Raw genomic sequence first — 19294 nt, forward strand, 5'->3', positions numbered from 1 at the left:
ATGTCACAAAATGGGGGATGCTCACTGGGTATTGGTTTGGCGGTTTACAGCGTGCGGCGTACACTATGCCCGTTATAAGAAAGTGTCATAAGGATGAGGCGGTTAGTAAATACAAGGAGTAATGGTGAAACACTTTCTTTTATGGAAAATCAATTCCAAGCGTTACGGGTTACCACCTCCTCCCATTTACTCACCCGTTTTCCATTTCTTAATGAGAACAGAGTACGTTTCACTTCGACTTGTATAAATAGGCATTACCTATTTCCAACGAACAACAAGTTCTGGTCAGGAGCATACAACACTCAGAAAACGTTTGCTAGCTTTCCCATCTGTTAGCTTCCCACTTTCTGATACAAGTCACAAAATAACTACTCTTCCAGAATCAACTATTCTGGTCTCAACACTCTCTTCGCTTCCCTCCCCAAAACCAACCCTTCTCCTCCACTTTGTGACCGAATCAAGTCTGGAACGACCATTGATATCTCGAATCTAAAGTACTCCCTTGCAGTACATTGTTTAGGGTTTAGATTTGTTTCTCACCCACATCACACGAAATTACCGAAACCAGCAGAAACTGTTTTCACCCTCAAACACCTGGTTTTAGAAGAAGAAAACCAAAGGTTAAAGGAGAATCGACTCGAGCACGCAAAATAGTATGACACATAAGGTGCGGGGATTAGTTTTGCACAATACTAGATGTCTCTTTGTATAGTCTTTCAAATCAGGGTTTGCAATCAATGTTAGCTTAGTAACAAAGCATTCAATATTCACCGTTAGATGAAAACCTGATTTAGATTCAAGCTAATATTTCTCAACCGTTAGATCGAAAACTTAGCTTGTTACACACACTTGACAATGCACGCTTCTAGGTTTGTTAACCGTACCTAAACGTATGCACGTGTTGGTTCAACAATACTTAACCAAAAGTTTATCCATATGAGCATTTCATATCAACCATGTTCTTCTTCACCATAACTAGTTCAAATGACTTCAAATGAACTAGTTAGAGAGTTGTTTAATTGCAAGGAAATCTTATGTGCTACACAAGACACAATTGAAGCAAAGATGATTTGATTCACTTGAATCGATTCATGAACTTTTATAGCCACGGTTTGCAAACTGCATTCCTTGGTCTTTTTAAGTTTAAGTTCAGAAATCATCTTCGGATATATAACCTTCTCAAGTTCGCAGACTAGGTTCGCGAACTTAAGTTACCGGACAGAGTTTACAAACTCCGGCAGAAATTCCGGGGTATGACAACTTCGCCGGTTCACGGACGGGGATCGCGGACTGAGTTCGCGGACTTAGCTTCATGCAAGTAGTTTGTCAACTCCAGCATAAATTCTCGGGTTTGAGAACTTCAGCAGTTCGCGGACTGAGTTCATGGACTTGGATCACGCCATTCTTCCGGTTCTCTTGATCAACAAAGTTCGCAAACTTTGGTCCAAGGAATAGGACTTATACATATATGTGTTTCCACAACAATGCTTATGTCCACCATTGGTTATGTAATCTAAACTCTCATTTCAATCATTGAAACATTCTTAGAGGACGTTATATAGTTTTTACACCATTTCTCGTCAAAGCAATTTTCAAGATGATTGAAACATATCATGAATTTCGTCACATGGTAAAGATAAATTTGATCGAAGCGAAAAGCTTACCAACACATATTTAGAGATATAGATAGGAGAGGTATACTCGGCTCGAAATACCAAATGTGTATAATCTAAATCTATATATATATATATAGCATACGACTTCTTGTTTCAAAGAGTAGGAGATAGAGTAGATAGACTTTTGAGTGATAGATAAGTTCAAGTCTTTACATACCTTTTTGTCGAGAAGTTCCACCGGTTCCTTGAGTAGTTCTTCTACTTGTATGATGAATCGCCATGAAGTCCTTGAGCTCAACTACACTTTCGATCCTATTCCAAGACTTAGCTATAATAGACTAGAAATCAAGAATTATATTTTTGATCACTAACATTGACAAACATTCTTGAGATAGCAACGCATGCGAGTTCGACCGAGAAATTCTCTAACAATCTCCCCCTTTGTCAATTTTAGTGACAAAACTATCAATACATATGGAATACAAAAAAGATAAAGAAACTTTAGTAGCTCCTATTCCACATGTCTAATCTTCAACATTCCTCGAAATCTTCGTCATTTCCAAGTACTCCAATGATCCCAAAGGTTGTAAGTTTAGCATCACCATTGTTGAAGATCCGTAGCTATAACAATGAGAAAACATAGTTCTCGATCATTGTTATACAGTGTCATAGTATTATTACACAGCGTCAAAGTTCAGTTGTATCACAACTTCAACAATAATACTATGGTGATATGTATCACTCCCCTTTAGTCAATACTTCTCACATGGAAACCACTCCCCATTACATAATGATCCGAAAACCATATGTATTTGTAGTATGAACTACATATTAATTCTCCCCCTTTTTGTCAATAAAATTGGTAAAGGTACAAGAACGGGATCATAATGAAATTTCCGAGAGAGACATTTCATGATAAAAAGAAAAAAAAATACATACCAACAAATTTAGATGCAATCATAAAGCCGAAGCTAAATGCATTCATCAAAGAGTTTAAAGATACAAGATGACCCCTCTAAAATTCCACAGCCGCACACCCCTCTGAGTTTGTATGCGTATTATTCTCGAAGCTAATACTTAACCGAGTCTACAAGTATTGCAGAGCAGTCTCATGGACGTCATACTACAAAGTCATAAGATGACGACACCTATGGTGGATCATTAGTTTGAGTCTTATTATTTTAAAACATTAACACTAATTTTTGAAATAAAACTACCAACATATAAAAATAAAGCGGCAATGTGTTAACAAATCAAGTTTAACAAGAAGTAGATAGTTGTAGCTTCTGAATAACCAAACAAACTAACTAAAGTTCAAGGTCGTTGAAACTAAAGGTCTTCCATGACTACATTATAAGAACATCTCCTCACTCAACAGTACGACCTCCACCTCGGCCTCGACCTCCACCCCTTCTACGACCTCCACCTCCACCTCGGCCTCCACCTCCATCTCTCCCTCCCTGACTTCCTTCACCAGCTGATGTACGACTTCTCTTACGACGACCTTGACTAGCAATTTGGGAATCAACATCTTCTGTTTCCTCCGGGATTTCCTTACCTTGGCTTCCTCCACCTTGACTTGCTTCAGCATGTTGAGCACGTTCTTGTCTCAATTGTTCTCGAGTTTTCCTGGGCCTCTTAATTTGCTTAGCCAAATTAGCAAACATCTTCTTCACTTGTGGATTTTCAATGTGGCTACAATATTCAGCGTACTTACGATGTCGCTCGGGTTCCACCACTTCTCCTTTGTCGGACGTGCAACAAAATTCCTTGATAAGAATCTTCATTCGTTCCCTCTATTTGCATTCAAATAACCTGAGGTTAAATAACTTATATTTGTGTGTTTACGAATAACACAATAATAAAAATAAATACTTACCACAAGATTAAGAATGGTGGAATCATCTCTGGTGTCAGATGTAGAAGCCGATGAAGATGCCTTGTTGCTCCTTCGAGTGCCAGGAGGATCTATCCATATAACCCGAGGGTGAGAGAAGCGTTCATACCATTCCAAGTAATCTGTTGTGGACTCATGACCTTCATTCACATGCTCCCAAAAAGAGATGTCTATCTTGCTATCATGCTTGTGCCTATCATCCCAATGCTTGGTCTTAGGTTTAGGTTCGTAAACAACTACTAATTCCGCCTCGTTAGACTCATATTTGTCTTACTTGTGCTTGAATCTCGGTTCATAATCAGGTACGGGTGAATCTTGTATATATCCAAGCTGACACATGATTCTCATAGGATTGTACATTGAAAACCGTAAGGGTAAAATAGAGGGACAGTGTAATACAGAACATCTTCCGTTACGCTCACCCGATAATTCTTATAAGGATCAAAGATTACTTCTGCAGCTGTGATGTTGTCCAATTTTTGGCGCATTGTGAGACATTAAATGTTGTCATGCCCTAGCCATGGCCGGTCCCACACCTTGCAATCCCTAGTATTTTATAATTATTATTTCTTCACTTCATGAAACTCATGGGTTTGAGAAAAATTCATGATTTCTTCATATTTTCTCAAATATTGCTCAAATATGAAGGACTTCATGGAGATTCATCATACAAGTAGAAGAACTACTCAAGGAACCGGTGGAACTTCTCGACAAAAATGTATGCGAAGACTTGAACTTATCTATCACTCAAAAGTCTATCTACTCAGCTGGGTCGATACATCCCTTCATCTGTTGAACCTTCTCCATTTGATGCGGCTTCAACCGGGCATATGCAGGGTGTCCATATAAAATTTTAGGTGGCGGATGGTTGTGATGACCATATGGAATACTATCCAATCTCCATAGATCGGTTTCGTGATGCCTTTGAAATAAATCCTGAATGGGCATCCACACTTTTTCGACGCAGTTCTGTAAAGCCTAGTTTTCTTCTTCTCATATTTGTAATTCTTACCTTTGTGACTTTCTCCCTTTTTCCCAGCTCTCTCACATACCATCTCCATCCTCTTAAAATCGACGTGTTTGATTTGAACAATCACACACATCTTCTCTTTTGCCTTGGAGATAACCCATTCCTTGGCCTCATCCCTGTCTCTCCATGTCTACATTCACCAAAGAAATTACACATCCATGAGATCACTAATTAAACTATTTAAAATAAACGGTTAAGGGAAACGTACCAAATCAGTAATATAATGTTGGAGGTATCCGGACCCATCGTAGAGACCAGTTCTGGATCATAGGTTGGTTGCACCACCAACTACAATAATACACAAAACCTTAATTATAGAGTTGACAATGTTTAAAAAACCAAAATGACCGCTTTTCTGTATACCAGGATTCCTGGTCATTCTAAAATTTCCTAGGGTCGTCAGCTATATTTTTTAGCAGGTTGACGACGAAATCAGGTATGTATACCAGGGATAGAGTCGTCATGGTTTTATAGCAGGTGAACGACTCTTTTGGTAAATTAGGACGACCCTAGCATACATCTAACGACTCTTTAGTATAAACACACATCATTCACACATCATTCTGTTCAGTTTTGTTAAAGGGTCGTCAACGGATAAACATAACATAGTGACGACTCTTTTGATCTGCAAGACTCGTCACTTTGTTAATATATATTTAACGACCCAGCTAGCAGTTAATGTGAATTTTGAATTCACCAAATATGGTTGAGTCGGGCAACGGTTAAAAATTCAAAAAAATGATTGTTGGGCCATTAATCTCTATAAATAGAGACCCATATCTCACCCCTTCTTCACCAAAACCATAATTCCCAACTTTCACATTCATTCCCATTCATTTATCACCAAAAGGAGCAAAAACAAGAGGAAACGCCATGACTACTCACTACACCCCCGAAGAGAATTCCGCCATTGCGAGAGCTTGGTTGACAGTCACAAACCACTTTGAAGCTCAAGGAAAAGACATTGATTAAACATCGGATTCTTGGTGGAACCGTGTATTCATCGTTTTTGTGGTGTTAGACGGAAATTGCAACTCAAGGTCTTTGAAACTCGTCAAGGAAGGGTTCGAGGGGATAAAATTGGAATGTGAAGCTTTCAAAAGAGAAATTAAGGCCGTAAGGAAAGCCATGCCCGATATGTTGGGTGTTACAAGAGTAAGGAAATCCATGCCCAATAAGAGGTCAAACTTATCGAAAGCTTTCAACAACACTAACTAAGTTTTTCTTTTGCGTTTTCAGTTGGGGAAGGCGTATGGCCGATACGAAGTGCTTCGTGGAAAAAAGTTTGAGTTCGACGATTGCTACCTCATCTTGCACGGCACTACCTATAAGTACAACCTTTATGGTTAAGTGTTTAAGTATACCGTTATTATCTATTGTATTTCATTTCCTTTAATGCAACGCTACGCAAGATGTATGCCTTTTACGATTCAATGAAATGATTCTATGAAATCAAAAATTATGAAAATCCAATACAAGAGTCGTTACACCATATTACTACGGCAGATAACGACCCTTGATAAACATTTGCAATAGCTTTCCAGGATCGTTATAGCATATGACCACAAATATGACGACCCTAAGTGTTGCATTTTATAGAGATTTTTGGTTTTAGAGTCGTTCCTCTGTTAACCAAAAAACATGACGACTCTAGATGACCAGTCTAAAAAGGGTCGTCAGTCTGTATCACACTACCCTAACGATTTTTCATAACCTGGAAAAGTTGCAGGTTTGAGTCGTTACTGGGAGTGTCAATATATTGACGAGTCATTTGGGTATACACGTCCCGACTCTGACGACCCTTACACTGATTTGTTCCATAGTGGGAATGATTCTACCACTTGGAGCAACAAACACAGAAATCGAAAGGTATAAGATGTTTACCTGATTGTTTTGAGTTTGGGGTTCCTCATTTTGAGGGTTGGTTCCTTCATTTTGACCAATGGAATCTTCATTTGCACCAATATTCATGGCTTCCTCTATTAACATCTCTTCATCAAACATCCAATCCATGGGATTAGTTGAGACAATGAGACCATCAACACAATCATGTTTGTTATTTGAAGCTTTACCAACATCATTTCCTCCACTAAAATCACTCATTTCAAATAACCCTAACTTTTCCCCAAAAACTTAACTTCTCCTTCCCCACAACACAAAAACACAATATTTCTTTTATCATAAAATTTACCCAAAATCTGATTTTAATCTAACTAAACTAATTAACATCTTAATTTACCTAATTAACTTAACTAACACTAATAATTTAGGGGTAGTTTAGCAATTTCAAAAAAATTGGGATAAAGAATAACCCATAATTACTATTTCATGCCCCTTTTATCCTGTAGTGCAGGGCCCCTAATTGTTTCTAGGGGACCAATTAAATGAGGTTTTATAAAGGCCCACCAGAAGTGAGCAAAATGAAAACAGTACAAATCAAAGGATAGATGAACTATCAAATTACAATCCCAAATTATGACATCAACTCACGCCAAACACACCAGAAAAACTCATGAACCCCAATGCCAAGACTTTACAAGCCTATGACCGATACCCACAACTCCAACAGGATAGGAAAAGCTCAACGAACTCTTCTTTTTTTCTTGTGGCAAAGAAATTTTGATGGGATTTCGTATAAAAAGAGTAAACCATGGGACTAATCATTGATACACTCACTTATTGGTAGCTAGCAACAATAATAATACACAAGAATGACAAGAATAATTCGAAGATCAATAAGTACATGTTTATTTCAAATTACTAAGAATATCATTAAGAGCGGGAGGCACGAATCATAAAACTAGAGATACTGCTATTCCAAAGAGGAAGACATAATAACCTGTTAACTGCATGATTTAGATAGAGAGATAAGAATCTAAGAAATTTGTACAACCAGCTCCAAGTAATACACTTCTTTCACATAGACCTAAAAGGAAAAACCAAAAGACAAGAAATAGTACTGTACTACTATGAATAGGAGTTATTCTCCAACCAAACAAATGGATTTTTCAATTATCCATTGATGATTATTATGGAGATAACGAACCCAAAGTCTAATTTACAAGATAATGAAATCTTATAAATGTGTTGTTTCCGTTCAAAATGGCAAAATGTGTCAGACCTGGACTCAACGAAATTTTCGTCACCACATTTTAATTTAGAAAGAGTCGTGTTAGGGAAGATATGTGGAGTCACCCAATGGGGGCTGGTTACTGGTACACAAGTTCGATAGGTTGTCAGAGCTAGAACCACTACTGATTAACCCAAATCTTACCATCACGACCGATCATTTGTCAATTTATGAAACAACCGACATACTTGGATAATCGTTTGTTGTTTAGGTTGACAGATGACTTTGCGAAGGTGCGAACACATGCTCTTGCTGCCAAAATAGTCACGCAGCCGTGGAAATAGTTTGGACTAATACTCATCCACAACCATCACGAATCACTTTCGATGAGGGAGCGGCATGAACTGCTCGAAGTATGGAGTCGACCAGACTTGCCAAAGTACATTATTCATAAATTGTGAGATCCATCGGAACTCGGAAGTGAAAATTAGGCGCAGGTCCAAAGAAAATAATATTTTTATTGTCGGGCGCACAATTAATTTTAGATACCTTGACACCCAAAATTATCCGAAATTATTAAGAATCAATACATAACTGGTTATGCATATTATTTTTTCAGGCATAACTCGTTATGCAGCCTAATTTTTCAGGGGTATAGTTGGTAACGCAACTTGAATATAACATATCTAAAAATCCGCGCCTTGAAATTTTACAAATTTTATATCGTTGGAAATCTTTTTAAGAGAGCTACACAACGAGTACAAACAAAATTATCAAATTTTGTTTTTCACGAAGAAATCGGAGGTGATCATCATTTTAGGCAAAATTTTCGAAAATTTGATACATAACCATTGCAGCCACCAAAAAGGATGCATAACGCATTATTCAGACACATAACGAATTATGCAACCATTTTCTCCACTACATAACAAATTATGCATCTATAACAAGTTATGTAGCCATTGTATTAGTGCGTACATAAAAAATTGATGCATAATGCATTATGCATCTATTAATTTATGCATAACATGTTATGCATCCATTTCCTTTGATGCATAAAAGATTATGCATCAATTTTTTTTAATTCACTTACAAAAATATGGTTGCACAATGCTTTATGTATCCATTTTCTCGACTGCGTAACATGTTATGCAAATATTATTGTAGGTGCATGACAAGTTATGCAACCTTTTTTTTTTGTTGGTTTCAGTACTAACAAAAAAATAGCTGCATAACGTGTTATACACCCATTCTCTGGACTGCATAACAAACTATGCATAAAAAAAAAGGCTGCATAACTTGTCATGCACCTAAACTAATAGTTGTATAACGTGTTATGCTACTATTTTCGGGACTACATAACAAGTTATGCAACAAATTTTATAAATACATAACAGGTTATGCAACCATTTTCGTGGCTGCATTACGGATTATTCAACCATTTTTTTACCAACTCAATCATCTCCGCAAGTTGCGGAGCTCTGCTACTAAAACAAGTGAGCTTTTGTAGGGTCGTTAAATACAGATTTTTTGTTTCCTTCCAGCTGTCTCGTGAACCACCCGCTTCATAAGCATAAATTTCCTTGAGGGGTAGCGAATAGAAGACGGGTTTAGTTCTTTGTAGACGTATACTTTGAGCATTCGTTCCATTAGTCCATAACTTCTGTCAATGACAACAATATAAAATTATATGCTCTAATTTGTCAACTAGTCCTACTAACAACACCAATCAGTGGGTGGATTTGTCATGTGTAGTGGAAGAATGATGGAGTACTAATCTTTCTTCTCCTAGATTGCGCAATATTCACATAATAATATACATGTGCAGCAAATTTAATTACAGTTGAGGATATTGTACCACCGAGAGCATAAAAAAAATAATCAAGAGCAGCCGCTATAAGACAGCGGAATACAGATCAAATTACCTTTTGAATGTGGAAATATTCAGAATAGGAGGAGCATACAGATTTGTGTCACTATCTACGATTGGAGCATTCTCAATTTGACTGGAGTATTCCGGTTCCCGACAAATAGCGTAATTTGAGATTCCAATGGAGAAACAAGGTTCCCAACAAATTCTTAAATATGAACACCAACAACAATTACAAAATCATAAAAAGAGCATATAAGCAGCAATTATAAAATTATAAAAAGGATTTAAGGTTTCGATTAACTAAGAGTATTCCAATAAAGTTTAGAAACCAGATCTAATTAAAACGAATCAAAAAAAAAAGAAAAATCTTCAAACCATAAAGAAACGATGAAACCTAAAAACCTGCTCATGAAATTGAAATTCTTCTGCTGAAAAAAATCCCCATGTTAGCTACTCAGTGTCGAGAATCGGCTGTTTCTAGAAAAATCAAGAAAAAAACGGAGAAGAAAGAAGAATGATAAAAAAAAAGAAAACCATTTTCTTTTAAATCTGGGTCTGTTAAGAATTTTTCTAGGAAAAATGGGTGCGCGTGTGAAGTTTCACGCCCGTGGATTTGAGGGTGATGAGAAATTGATAAATGGGTTTGGTAATAGTTTTCACAAGTTCCAAACGGCAATTGCCTTAACTTCTCATTTTTTGAAAGCCTGGGCCTAGAAAAAATGACAACCCAATATGAACCAGAAGTAAAGAGGATAGTTGTCTATTGGGGCTTTACAAGCAGCAATAATATTTGACTTATCCCCTTGGAATAATGTCGAGCATGGTCTCGTATGAACAATAAGAGTTTAGGTAGTCGCATTATTTCATTTACTTGCAACTACTTGTGCCTTTTTTTTTATTTTGTAATATTCGAATGAGTGCTAAACTTGAGCACTTGACACCTCTGTTCAGTTGTCTGACTGACATATAACATTTTTTGTTCTATCGATTTACATAATCGAAATCCAGGCGCTGATGGAGAAAATGGCTTAGTTTTTCCCGGCTAAATTGGGGCCTATAGCTAGATGACAAAATAGGACACTAAGAAATATTTCATAGAAACTCCTTATTCACTATTTATGTTAATACCTAATATACCCTTGTTAAATTAGTGCTAATTCGGATTATTGAATAATATTTAATCAAGCTAATCTTGAAATTAACTTTCATTAATGCATAATCAACAATTGTCAAAATTTTTAATCTTCTTTCGAAAGACTCGTTCCAGAATCGGTTTATGTTAGTTAATTTGTAAAGCGATTCTCGGTTAAGTATTTTGAAGTGACGAAGTAAACCCAGAATCGGAGTTTGAACAATAACCAAATAAACCGATTTCCAAAATCGGTGTTTATATATATATCTATATAATCCGATTATGCCTTACTTTCAGAAACAAAATATTCATTACATAGTTTAGGAAATTAGTGCAATTCATATAGGATTCAATATGGGAATTCTAGAATTTGACACATCAAATGCTCGTCAATGAACCTCCGAGCACGTCGGTACAACGTCGTGTATTCTTTGTGGTGAATGAAATTTCTTTCCCCATTACGAATTCTCCATATCCCGTTGAAACGTTCCAGCTGGAATTCAATGAATTCTTATATGTTAGTATGTGAACTAGTGTAGTTGACATAGGTATAAAAATGATCGCATTACTACTTTTCCCCTAAGAAGAGCTCGTGGATGATAGTGGTACACCATATTTCTAAATATTACGTACTCTCGCATTGCCCCTTTAATGTATTGGAATCGAAATGCCAAGTCTCTCCATTTGCAGTTGTTGGGATTCGCGGTACGCCCGTAAAAGAACTCTTTAACTCTCTTCCAAAACATTGAATAGATTTCATTCGGACGTTCACAGAACGTATTAGCAAAGGATTTAACGAGACACAAATCTTCAAACGGTTCACATTCCATTTTCTAGGCTAAGTGTGTGACATGGGAGTGGCTGAAAGAGGTTGTCCTTATATAGATAAGGACTCAACGGCTATTTTTTTCAAATTCAAATCAAACTATCGGATTTTAGGTATGTCAATATAAACCGATTGTGTCCTTACAAAATCATATAAATTGTGCCTCTCAACGATCGGGCTTTTTTTAATGCACAATAAATCGATTGTCAAATTTACAGAACTTTTCTTCATAAAAATCGAACTACATATTTATACATGTAAACCGATTCTAAAAGCTACAAAACTTTTTTTCTTAGCAATCGGGCTACATATTGGTAGATGAAAACCGATTCTAAAACTGAACATTTGGGAAACTGTCAGAGTCGGTTTACATATAGTTATATGTAAACTGATTCTGGCAGAAAGAATGCCGGAATCCTCCATTTTTTCCACACACACTAAGTCATTCATAAACTGGAAATCAGATTAAGTCATTAATAAACTAGGAGTATGACCAAACATAATTCGACAATAAGTTTAAGACAAGACATAAGTTTTGAATCCATAATTATCCATAATTAAAGACATAGACATGAATATAACCATTCATTCATGAACATCCCCACCACGACCACGTCCACTGCCACGACCACGTCCTCGTTTACTAGGTTGGCCGCTGCTCGATGCACCTTCAGACATCTTTTTGGTAGGGGCTCTGTTTCTCTTCTTCTTTGGCTCATCCTCCTCCTCCTCCTCCTCATCATCATCATCCTTTTCCTGCTCCCCAAACTTTGCACCAGCTTCTACATCTTCAAGACCGTTTAATTCATCAATTAGATTTTCATTGGCCTTCACATTTTTCCCTTCCTTGATTTCTACCTTTTCCTGGGTTATCAAGTGTCCAACTCGTCTTCTTTGTTTCAATTTCAAATAACAAACATTCAATATATAACGCTAAAACCATTAACAAAATTGTAATTGAGTAACAATACGCACCAAGTAATCGAGAGCCGTATCTTTGTCCTCTATCTTGGGCCTCTCATCTACTCGTATCACTCGAGTATGCGAAACTTTGAGGTACCACGGTATGTAACCCGGAATTGCCTCGTCATCTGCTCGAGATGGACCATCTAAGGGATATCTGTGAAACGCTCTGTCGTCCCAATAATCACATGATGGTAAAGGCTTGTGAATAATGACTATATCATTATCATATGATTTGGTTTTTGTCTCATTGATGTTGAACATCTTGTGCACCTTTGGGATTTTTTGTACGTAACCGCATTGTCTTGCGACTCCCGTCGGGTTGTACATTACATATACTTTTGGGTGAAATAAAGGCCCACAATATTCACTTTGCTCTCTGCATCCAACCTTCTTTCCTTTTCCTTTAGCCAAATCCTGCTTGTAAGGATCAAAGACAACATCCTTCGTCGTCAAGTTGTCTAACTGGCGCTCACACGGGCACCGGAAACGTCTGGGAAGATAACAGCTCCCAGGACATAGAGGACATACGTATTGGCCGTGACGATGATACGTTGCGGCGTCAACTCTTTTCCCTCAGTACGAAGCTTCTTTGTTCCCATGAAGTTGTCCCTCAGCTTCGAGAGATGGAATATCCTCTTCTTTGACTTGCCTACTAGCATCTCCTTCTTGGTCTTCTCCTCATCCCATTGGAACACTTCCTTGGTCCACGCATAAATCTTGTCCCACCCAAGCTCTGGCTCGTACCCTTTGTGCTTCACGGCTTTACCTTCTATGCTTAGGCCGGTAATTAACTTCGCATCATTTGGAGTTATCGTCATTTATCCAAATAGAAGATGTAAAGTATCCGTTTCCCCGTAGTATCTCTCGGCAAAGGCGGAATAAATAGGTCTGTCGTAACCAAGGTCCAAATTCTCGACCGCGGGTATCAACCCCTTAGAATTGACTAGATCGGTAACTTCCGGAACTTCTCCAACGGTTGTTTCTATTCCTTCCAGTGGCCATTTCCTCATCATACTCACTGACGTTCCTGGCTTCATAAGACGAACGACATCCTTGTGATCCTATAAAACAAAACAACCACGATGGACAACAATCAAAATAGTACACGGATAATAATGTTTACATCACATAGCATAAGGTTTAGGTACTTACTATGGTATTGTAAATGACGGAGGCCCAACTGTCTTTGTAACCCCATAATACCTTTCCTCCGTCACCGGGTATCCCTAAAGGTGGATCACCAGGGCCACGAGCAAACATCTTCAGCGGGTCGGGCATGTGGTCACCTTTCTTCTTTTTTGGTCCTTCTTTCTTCTTACCTTTTTCTTTAGCATCTCCTCCTTGGTCTTGTTCTTGAACGAATTCTCTTATCTCTTCATCACTTTCATCCTCACCTTCTTCTTCATCACTTTCACTATCATCACTTTCTTCTTCACCACCTTCCTTGCCACCACCTTCCTCATCACTTTCACTCTCATCAGTTTCTTCTTCACCACCTTCCTCATCACCTTTTTATTCTTCAATTTCTCTATCATCACCTTCTTGTTCAGTAGGTGTTTCAGAATCAGATTCTTCATGTGTTGGTTACTCCGCTTGAGGTGGCGGGTCATCGATAATGATCCCTTTGGATTTACTCCCCGTGCCCCTTGGGTTTCGGTGGGAAGAATTCAAATTTTTACCGTCTTTTCGACGAGGCCCCAAAGGCTTAGGAGTAGCAAGGTCATATTTCCGCTTATATTTCTTTTCGGCTTGATTTTTTTCCTGTAGAATACGGATTTAAGCGACAAAAAACAATGGAATAGAATGCATTTTTAAAGTCAAGGAACATAATCGGTTTACTCAATATACATATAAAATACGATTCCTAACATAATAAAATTAAAAATCGGATTTTGTGAAGTGCTAATGTAAACCGATTCCAAAAATCGGTTTACTCGATATACATATAAAGTTACGGGAACATTGGCTACAAGAATCATACTATTTATACATTAACGTTCACCGATTCCATTTCACATGCAGAACAATCGGTTTATAAGTTTAGGAACATAACCTGTTTCTAACAAGAATCGAGTTACTTCGACATTAACGTAACCCAATTCTGTGAACACTGAAATTTTTTGATTTCAAAATTCTCGATTTCTAACCTAAAGCATGTTACTAAAACCTAGTTTAGAGGATTGGGTTGATAGAAAAGTACCTGATTCGACCCATTTGTTCCTCTTGTGCGTTACGAGAGGCTTCGGATTGTTATTGCACTTCCTTCGTTCTATTTCGAATCGCTTCAAAAATTCTGGAATTGTCGTCACTAGAATGATTCTTGTTAGTAGCTGATGTGATTTCAAATTGAGTTGTAGTAAAAGGTTCGTTGAGACTTGTGAAAGCAATAGATTTTAGACTTAATTTTAAAGCAAAGAAAACAAAGCAAATAAATGTTGATATGTTGTGGAAATTATGGAGAGGCTGGAGCTAGGATTTCACCATTCATCAATACTTATGTGGTTCTAAATTAATTTATATCATGCAATTTAAAAAATTGATTCGATTCTAAAGTATTGCCAAAATCAAATTTCCAAAATATCAAATGTTAGTCACAAGTATAACACATCAAGAGTCTAAAACTAAGCATGCATCATCAAGAGAAAACACATTTGATTAATAAGAATCATTTAATTTATTTTTTATCAATGCAATTAATCATATAAAAATATTGTATAAATTTATAAAATAAATATTACCACATAATTCTTGAGAGAATGGCTTCCTCCGTCGCCCCAAGGATTGGGTTTAGCTCATCATTAGCAAAACACGCTCAAAATTCATTTTTTTTATTGCTCAAAGGTGGTGTACAAATGATGAAATGGGAGAAATAATGATAACCGGGTTTGCAACAGTTATAAGTGTTACAAACTGAAAAGAACGATACAGAGGATGTGTCACTGTTACTGTAGCTCTAAGACTGTCGCTGAGCAGTCGCAAATACTGTAGCAAAAACGACTGCTTCTGTGGGTCAATGTTTTTCGTGTTCTTCAATAGCAGCAGCAACAGTTTTCTCTGGTGATCGTGTTTCTCCTATGTGATGTTCCAAAGCCTTCCCCAACTCTCTGTCTCCCTCTACTCGACCCCAGCAACCTATTTAAACACCTTTTGGACCCATAATAACTCCTCATTAATCCAAATAATCTCCCCATTACTCGGCCGTCAATGAAAATATTCTCGAGAAATTTTCTTTCCATTCTTGTCTTGTCACGCTGTTTTCTCTGGATAATATGTTCCAACACGTTCCTTATTCTTCTATGACAGCAACGAACACGTTGTACCAACGAACAAACTTCCCAAAATTACCCGTAAATTAAAACAAAATATCAGAGAAAATATTTCTTCCTATGTGTGATGATTTCTTCCATTACTTACGTGCATGAATCAATTACCTTCCCTGTTTTAGTGAAACAGGTTATTTGCGAACCAATCCCGTGAAAAAATCACATAAAATCACGTCCAATTCTGCTCCACAAAATATCGCAACTGCAAATTTCCCGCCAAATTCTGTTTAAACGTGGAAAAAGAAGGGGGTGCCCCTATCCAGAGTAGGGGTGCCCTTAGCAGGTGGGTGTTGGGAATGAAATTGGGTTGTATATAGCCCAGGGTGCTCCTTATCAAAAGTGGGGGTCCGTATAGCAATCGTCCTCCTGGGGGGTACTCCGAGCAACTTTTCAAGCTCAACAATATTTATTTCCAAAAAGTACCTACAAACAGACAAAAAACCATAATAAGTACAAAATCGAGTACTCACAAAACGGAACATTGAGGACATATCAGACACATAAATGCGTCTATCAAATACGCCCAAAATTATTATTTGCTAATCCTCGAGCAAAACTAATCTAGAAAATAAAATGACTACACTTAGCACGTGCAGCAAGCCGTTAAACCGCTAGGTGGCCCTAGCGGCGGAGTGTTGTCTTCGGAGGGTTTACCAGAGGTGTACCCACAAAACCATTACTCCAGACCCTAGCTATCTACGCAGAACCTTGGAAGGCACTAAAGAATCTTCTTAGTTGGCATACAAACATTGACTATAGGAGGAAGTACCCTGATGCGAATTTACAATTGATGTACACGAGTTTGCACTCAACATACTATAATTCATATATAAGTGACAAAGCTCTACTCAGATAGTTTCTAGACATCATAACCGGAGTCAACCAATCATATGGAAAGCCTAAGAAGATGGATAAAGAGAAAAATAGATGGTTAAAGTGAACGGTGTTTCCCATATCTGTCTGAAGGCCTCTGCCAAGATGATCCTATCCTAACAGACTGAGATATCGGTCTAACTAATATCAACACAACTGACATATACAAGGGGACCAGTGGTCGATAAACCTAACTCTAGGTCAACACAATCGGCATATACAAGGGCACCAGTGGTCGACTTTATTGAGTTTATTCTGGTTGGTCTGATGGTCTGGTCTCAAACATTTTTTTTTCTCTCTTTTTTTTTTTTGGTATCTCAATCACCCTATTTCACCTAGCAATGGTAACAACTTGAGTCGTGTGCCCCACCATGTTTTATGAATTGACTCTTTAGATGTTTCCATCTAATCAGATTGTTTCCCCAACTCCTACAACCAAGATGTTCCCATCCACTTAGATTGATTAGTGCCAACCTTAATAAGCATAAATTTCCAGGCTTTGGAGTTTATTTATTGCAACTAAAAGCTAACAAAAAGTTTCTTCTCCACCCCCAAACTTAAATCTAACATTGTCCTCAATGTTTCTAATGAAAGAGCAATACCAAAAAGCAAAGTAAGATGAGGAATCAGTAAAGAGAGAAGTCGTAAAGATAGTACCTGGGTGAAGAGAGAAATCAAAAATTAATATACAACATACAATCGCCTTGATGGTCAATCAAGGGTAAACAGGGTCCTCCAGAGGGACCTCCTCAACATCACCTGTAGGAAAGGGCTCTAAAAAGGGCTTCAATCTCTGACCGTTAACCTTCAAAGAACTACTACCATCTGGTGTCTCGATATCAACAGCTCCATGAGGAAAGACAATGCGAATAATAAAAAGGACCCATCCGTCGAGAACGTAACTTCCCAGGGAAAATATGCAAGCGGGTATCATACAGAAGAACTTTTTGACCTGGAGAAAATGACCTCCTTAAAATATTTCTATCATGCACAAGTTTCATTTTGTTCTTATACCCCTTCGCACTATCGTAAGCATCTATACGAATCTCTTCCAACTCATTGAGCTGGAGTTTCCTATGGGCTCCTGCCTTGTCAAGTGAAAAATTTAGCTGCTTAACAGCCCAATAAGCTCTATGTTCTAACTCAAAAGATAAATGACATGCCTTTCCATACACAAGACGATAAGGCGACATTCCAATGGGGGTCTTAAACGCAGTACGGTAAGCCCATAAGGTATCAGTAAGCCTAGACGACCAGTCTTTCCGATTAGGATTAACTGTTTTCTCTAATATACGTTTTATCTCCCTATTGGAAACCTCTACCTGACCACTAGTCTGTGGATGATACGGGGTAGCTACCTTCTGTGTAATACCGTATTTCTTCATCAAAAGCCTAAAAGTTCCATTACAAAAGTGCGACCCTCCGTCACTAATTATAGCTCGCGGTGTACCAAAACGTGTGAGTATATTACTTTTCAAGAACTCAATCAAAACCCTATGATCATTAGTCTTACACGCAACCGCCTCAATCCACTTAGAGACATAGTCTACAGCGACAAGGATGTATAAGTTACCAAAAGAATTAGGAAACGGTCCCATAAAATCAATACCCCACACATCAAAGACCTCAACAACTAAAATAGGGTTCAAGGGCATCATGTTCCTAAGGGAAATGGTTCCTAATTTCTGGCAACGCTCACAAGTAACACAGTAACTATGGGAGTCTTTAAACAACGAAGGCCAATAGAATCCACACTGCAATATCTTAGCAGAAGTCTTCTTAGCACTAAAGTATTCCCCACAAGCATGATCATGACAAAAGGAAATAATACTGGACTGGTCATTCTCAGGTATACATCTCCTAATAATCTGGTCTGGACAATACTTAAACAAATAAGGATCATCCCAAAAGAAGTGCTTCACCTCAGCTAAAAACCTATAACGATCTTGTTTACCCCAATATTGGGGCATTCGACAAGTAACAAGATAATTCACTATATTCGCATACCAAGGTGCTTGGGTAACAAAGAACAGTTTTTAATCAGGAAAACTATCCCTAACAGGAGGAGAATCATTAAGGGTATCCACAACAAGCCTAGACAAGTGGTCTGCTACTACATTTTCTACACCTTTTTTATCTCTAATGTCTAAGGAAAATTCATGCAACAATAGGATCCATCTAATCAATCTAGGTTTAGCATCCTTCTTGAAAAGAAGATACTTCAAAGAAGCATGATCAGTAAATATTATGACCTTAGAACCTAAGAGGTAGGATCTAAACTTGTCTAAGGCAAACACAATAACTAATAGTTCCTTCTCCTAGTGGTATAGTTCAACTGGGCATCATTCAGAGTTTTGCTAGCATAGTAAATCACATGAAGTAACTTATTTTCTCGCTGACCTAGCACAACACCAATAGCATAATCTGAAGCATCACACATGATCTCAAAGGGTAGGTTCCAGTTGGGTGCCTGGACTATGGGGGTGGTAGTGAGTAAATTCTTAAGATTCTCAAAAGCCTCTAAACAAGCATCATCAAAGACAAACTTAACGTCTTTTGCAAGCAAATTGCATAGAGGTCTAGAAATTAAGCTAAAATCCTTAATGAATCGACGATAAAAACCTGTATGCCCTAAGAATGACCTAATATATCTTACGGTTTTTGGGACCTGTAAAGTTTCAATGAGGT

The 19294-nt window shown here is 37.7% G+C and overlaps 1 protein-coding gene across 1 annotated transcript; it reads right to left on the bottom strand.

Annotated features, from left to right (window-relative positions):
• Positions 1 to 2983: 2983 nt before the first annotated feature.
• On the bottom strand, positions 2984 to 5376 carry LOC113350712 (nucleolar protein 10-like). Its single transcript, XM_026594841.1, has 4 exons — positions 5329 to 5376; positions 4526 to 4673; positions 3496 to 3653; positions 2984 to 3412 (listed from the first exon to the last, which is right to left on the bottom strand). Exons 1-4 carry the CDS (start codon positions 5374 to 5376, stop codon positions 2984 to 2986), a joined length of 783 nt encoding a protein of 260 aa, XP_026450626.1.
• Positions 5377 to 19294: the final 13918 nt, after the last annotated feature.

This window comes from Papaver somniferum, chromosome 2 (assembly GCF_003573695.1).
Source record: "Papaver somniferum cultivar HN1 chromosome 2, ASM357369v1, whole genome shotgun sequence".
NCBI lineage: Eukaryota > Viridiplantae > Streptophyta > Magnoliopsida > Ranunculales > Papaveraceae > Papaver > Papaver somniferum.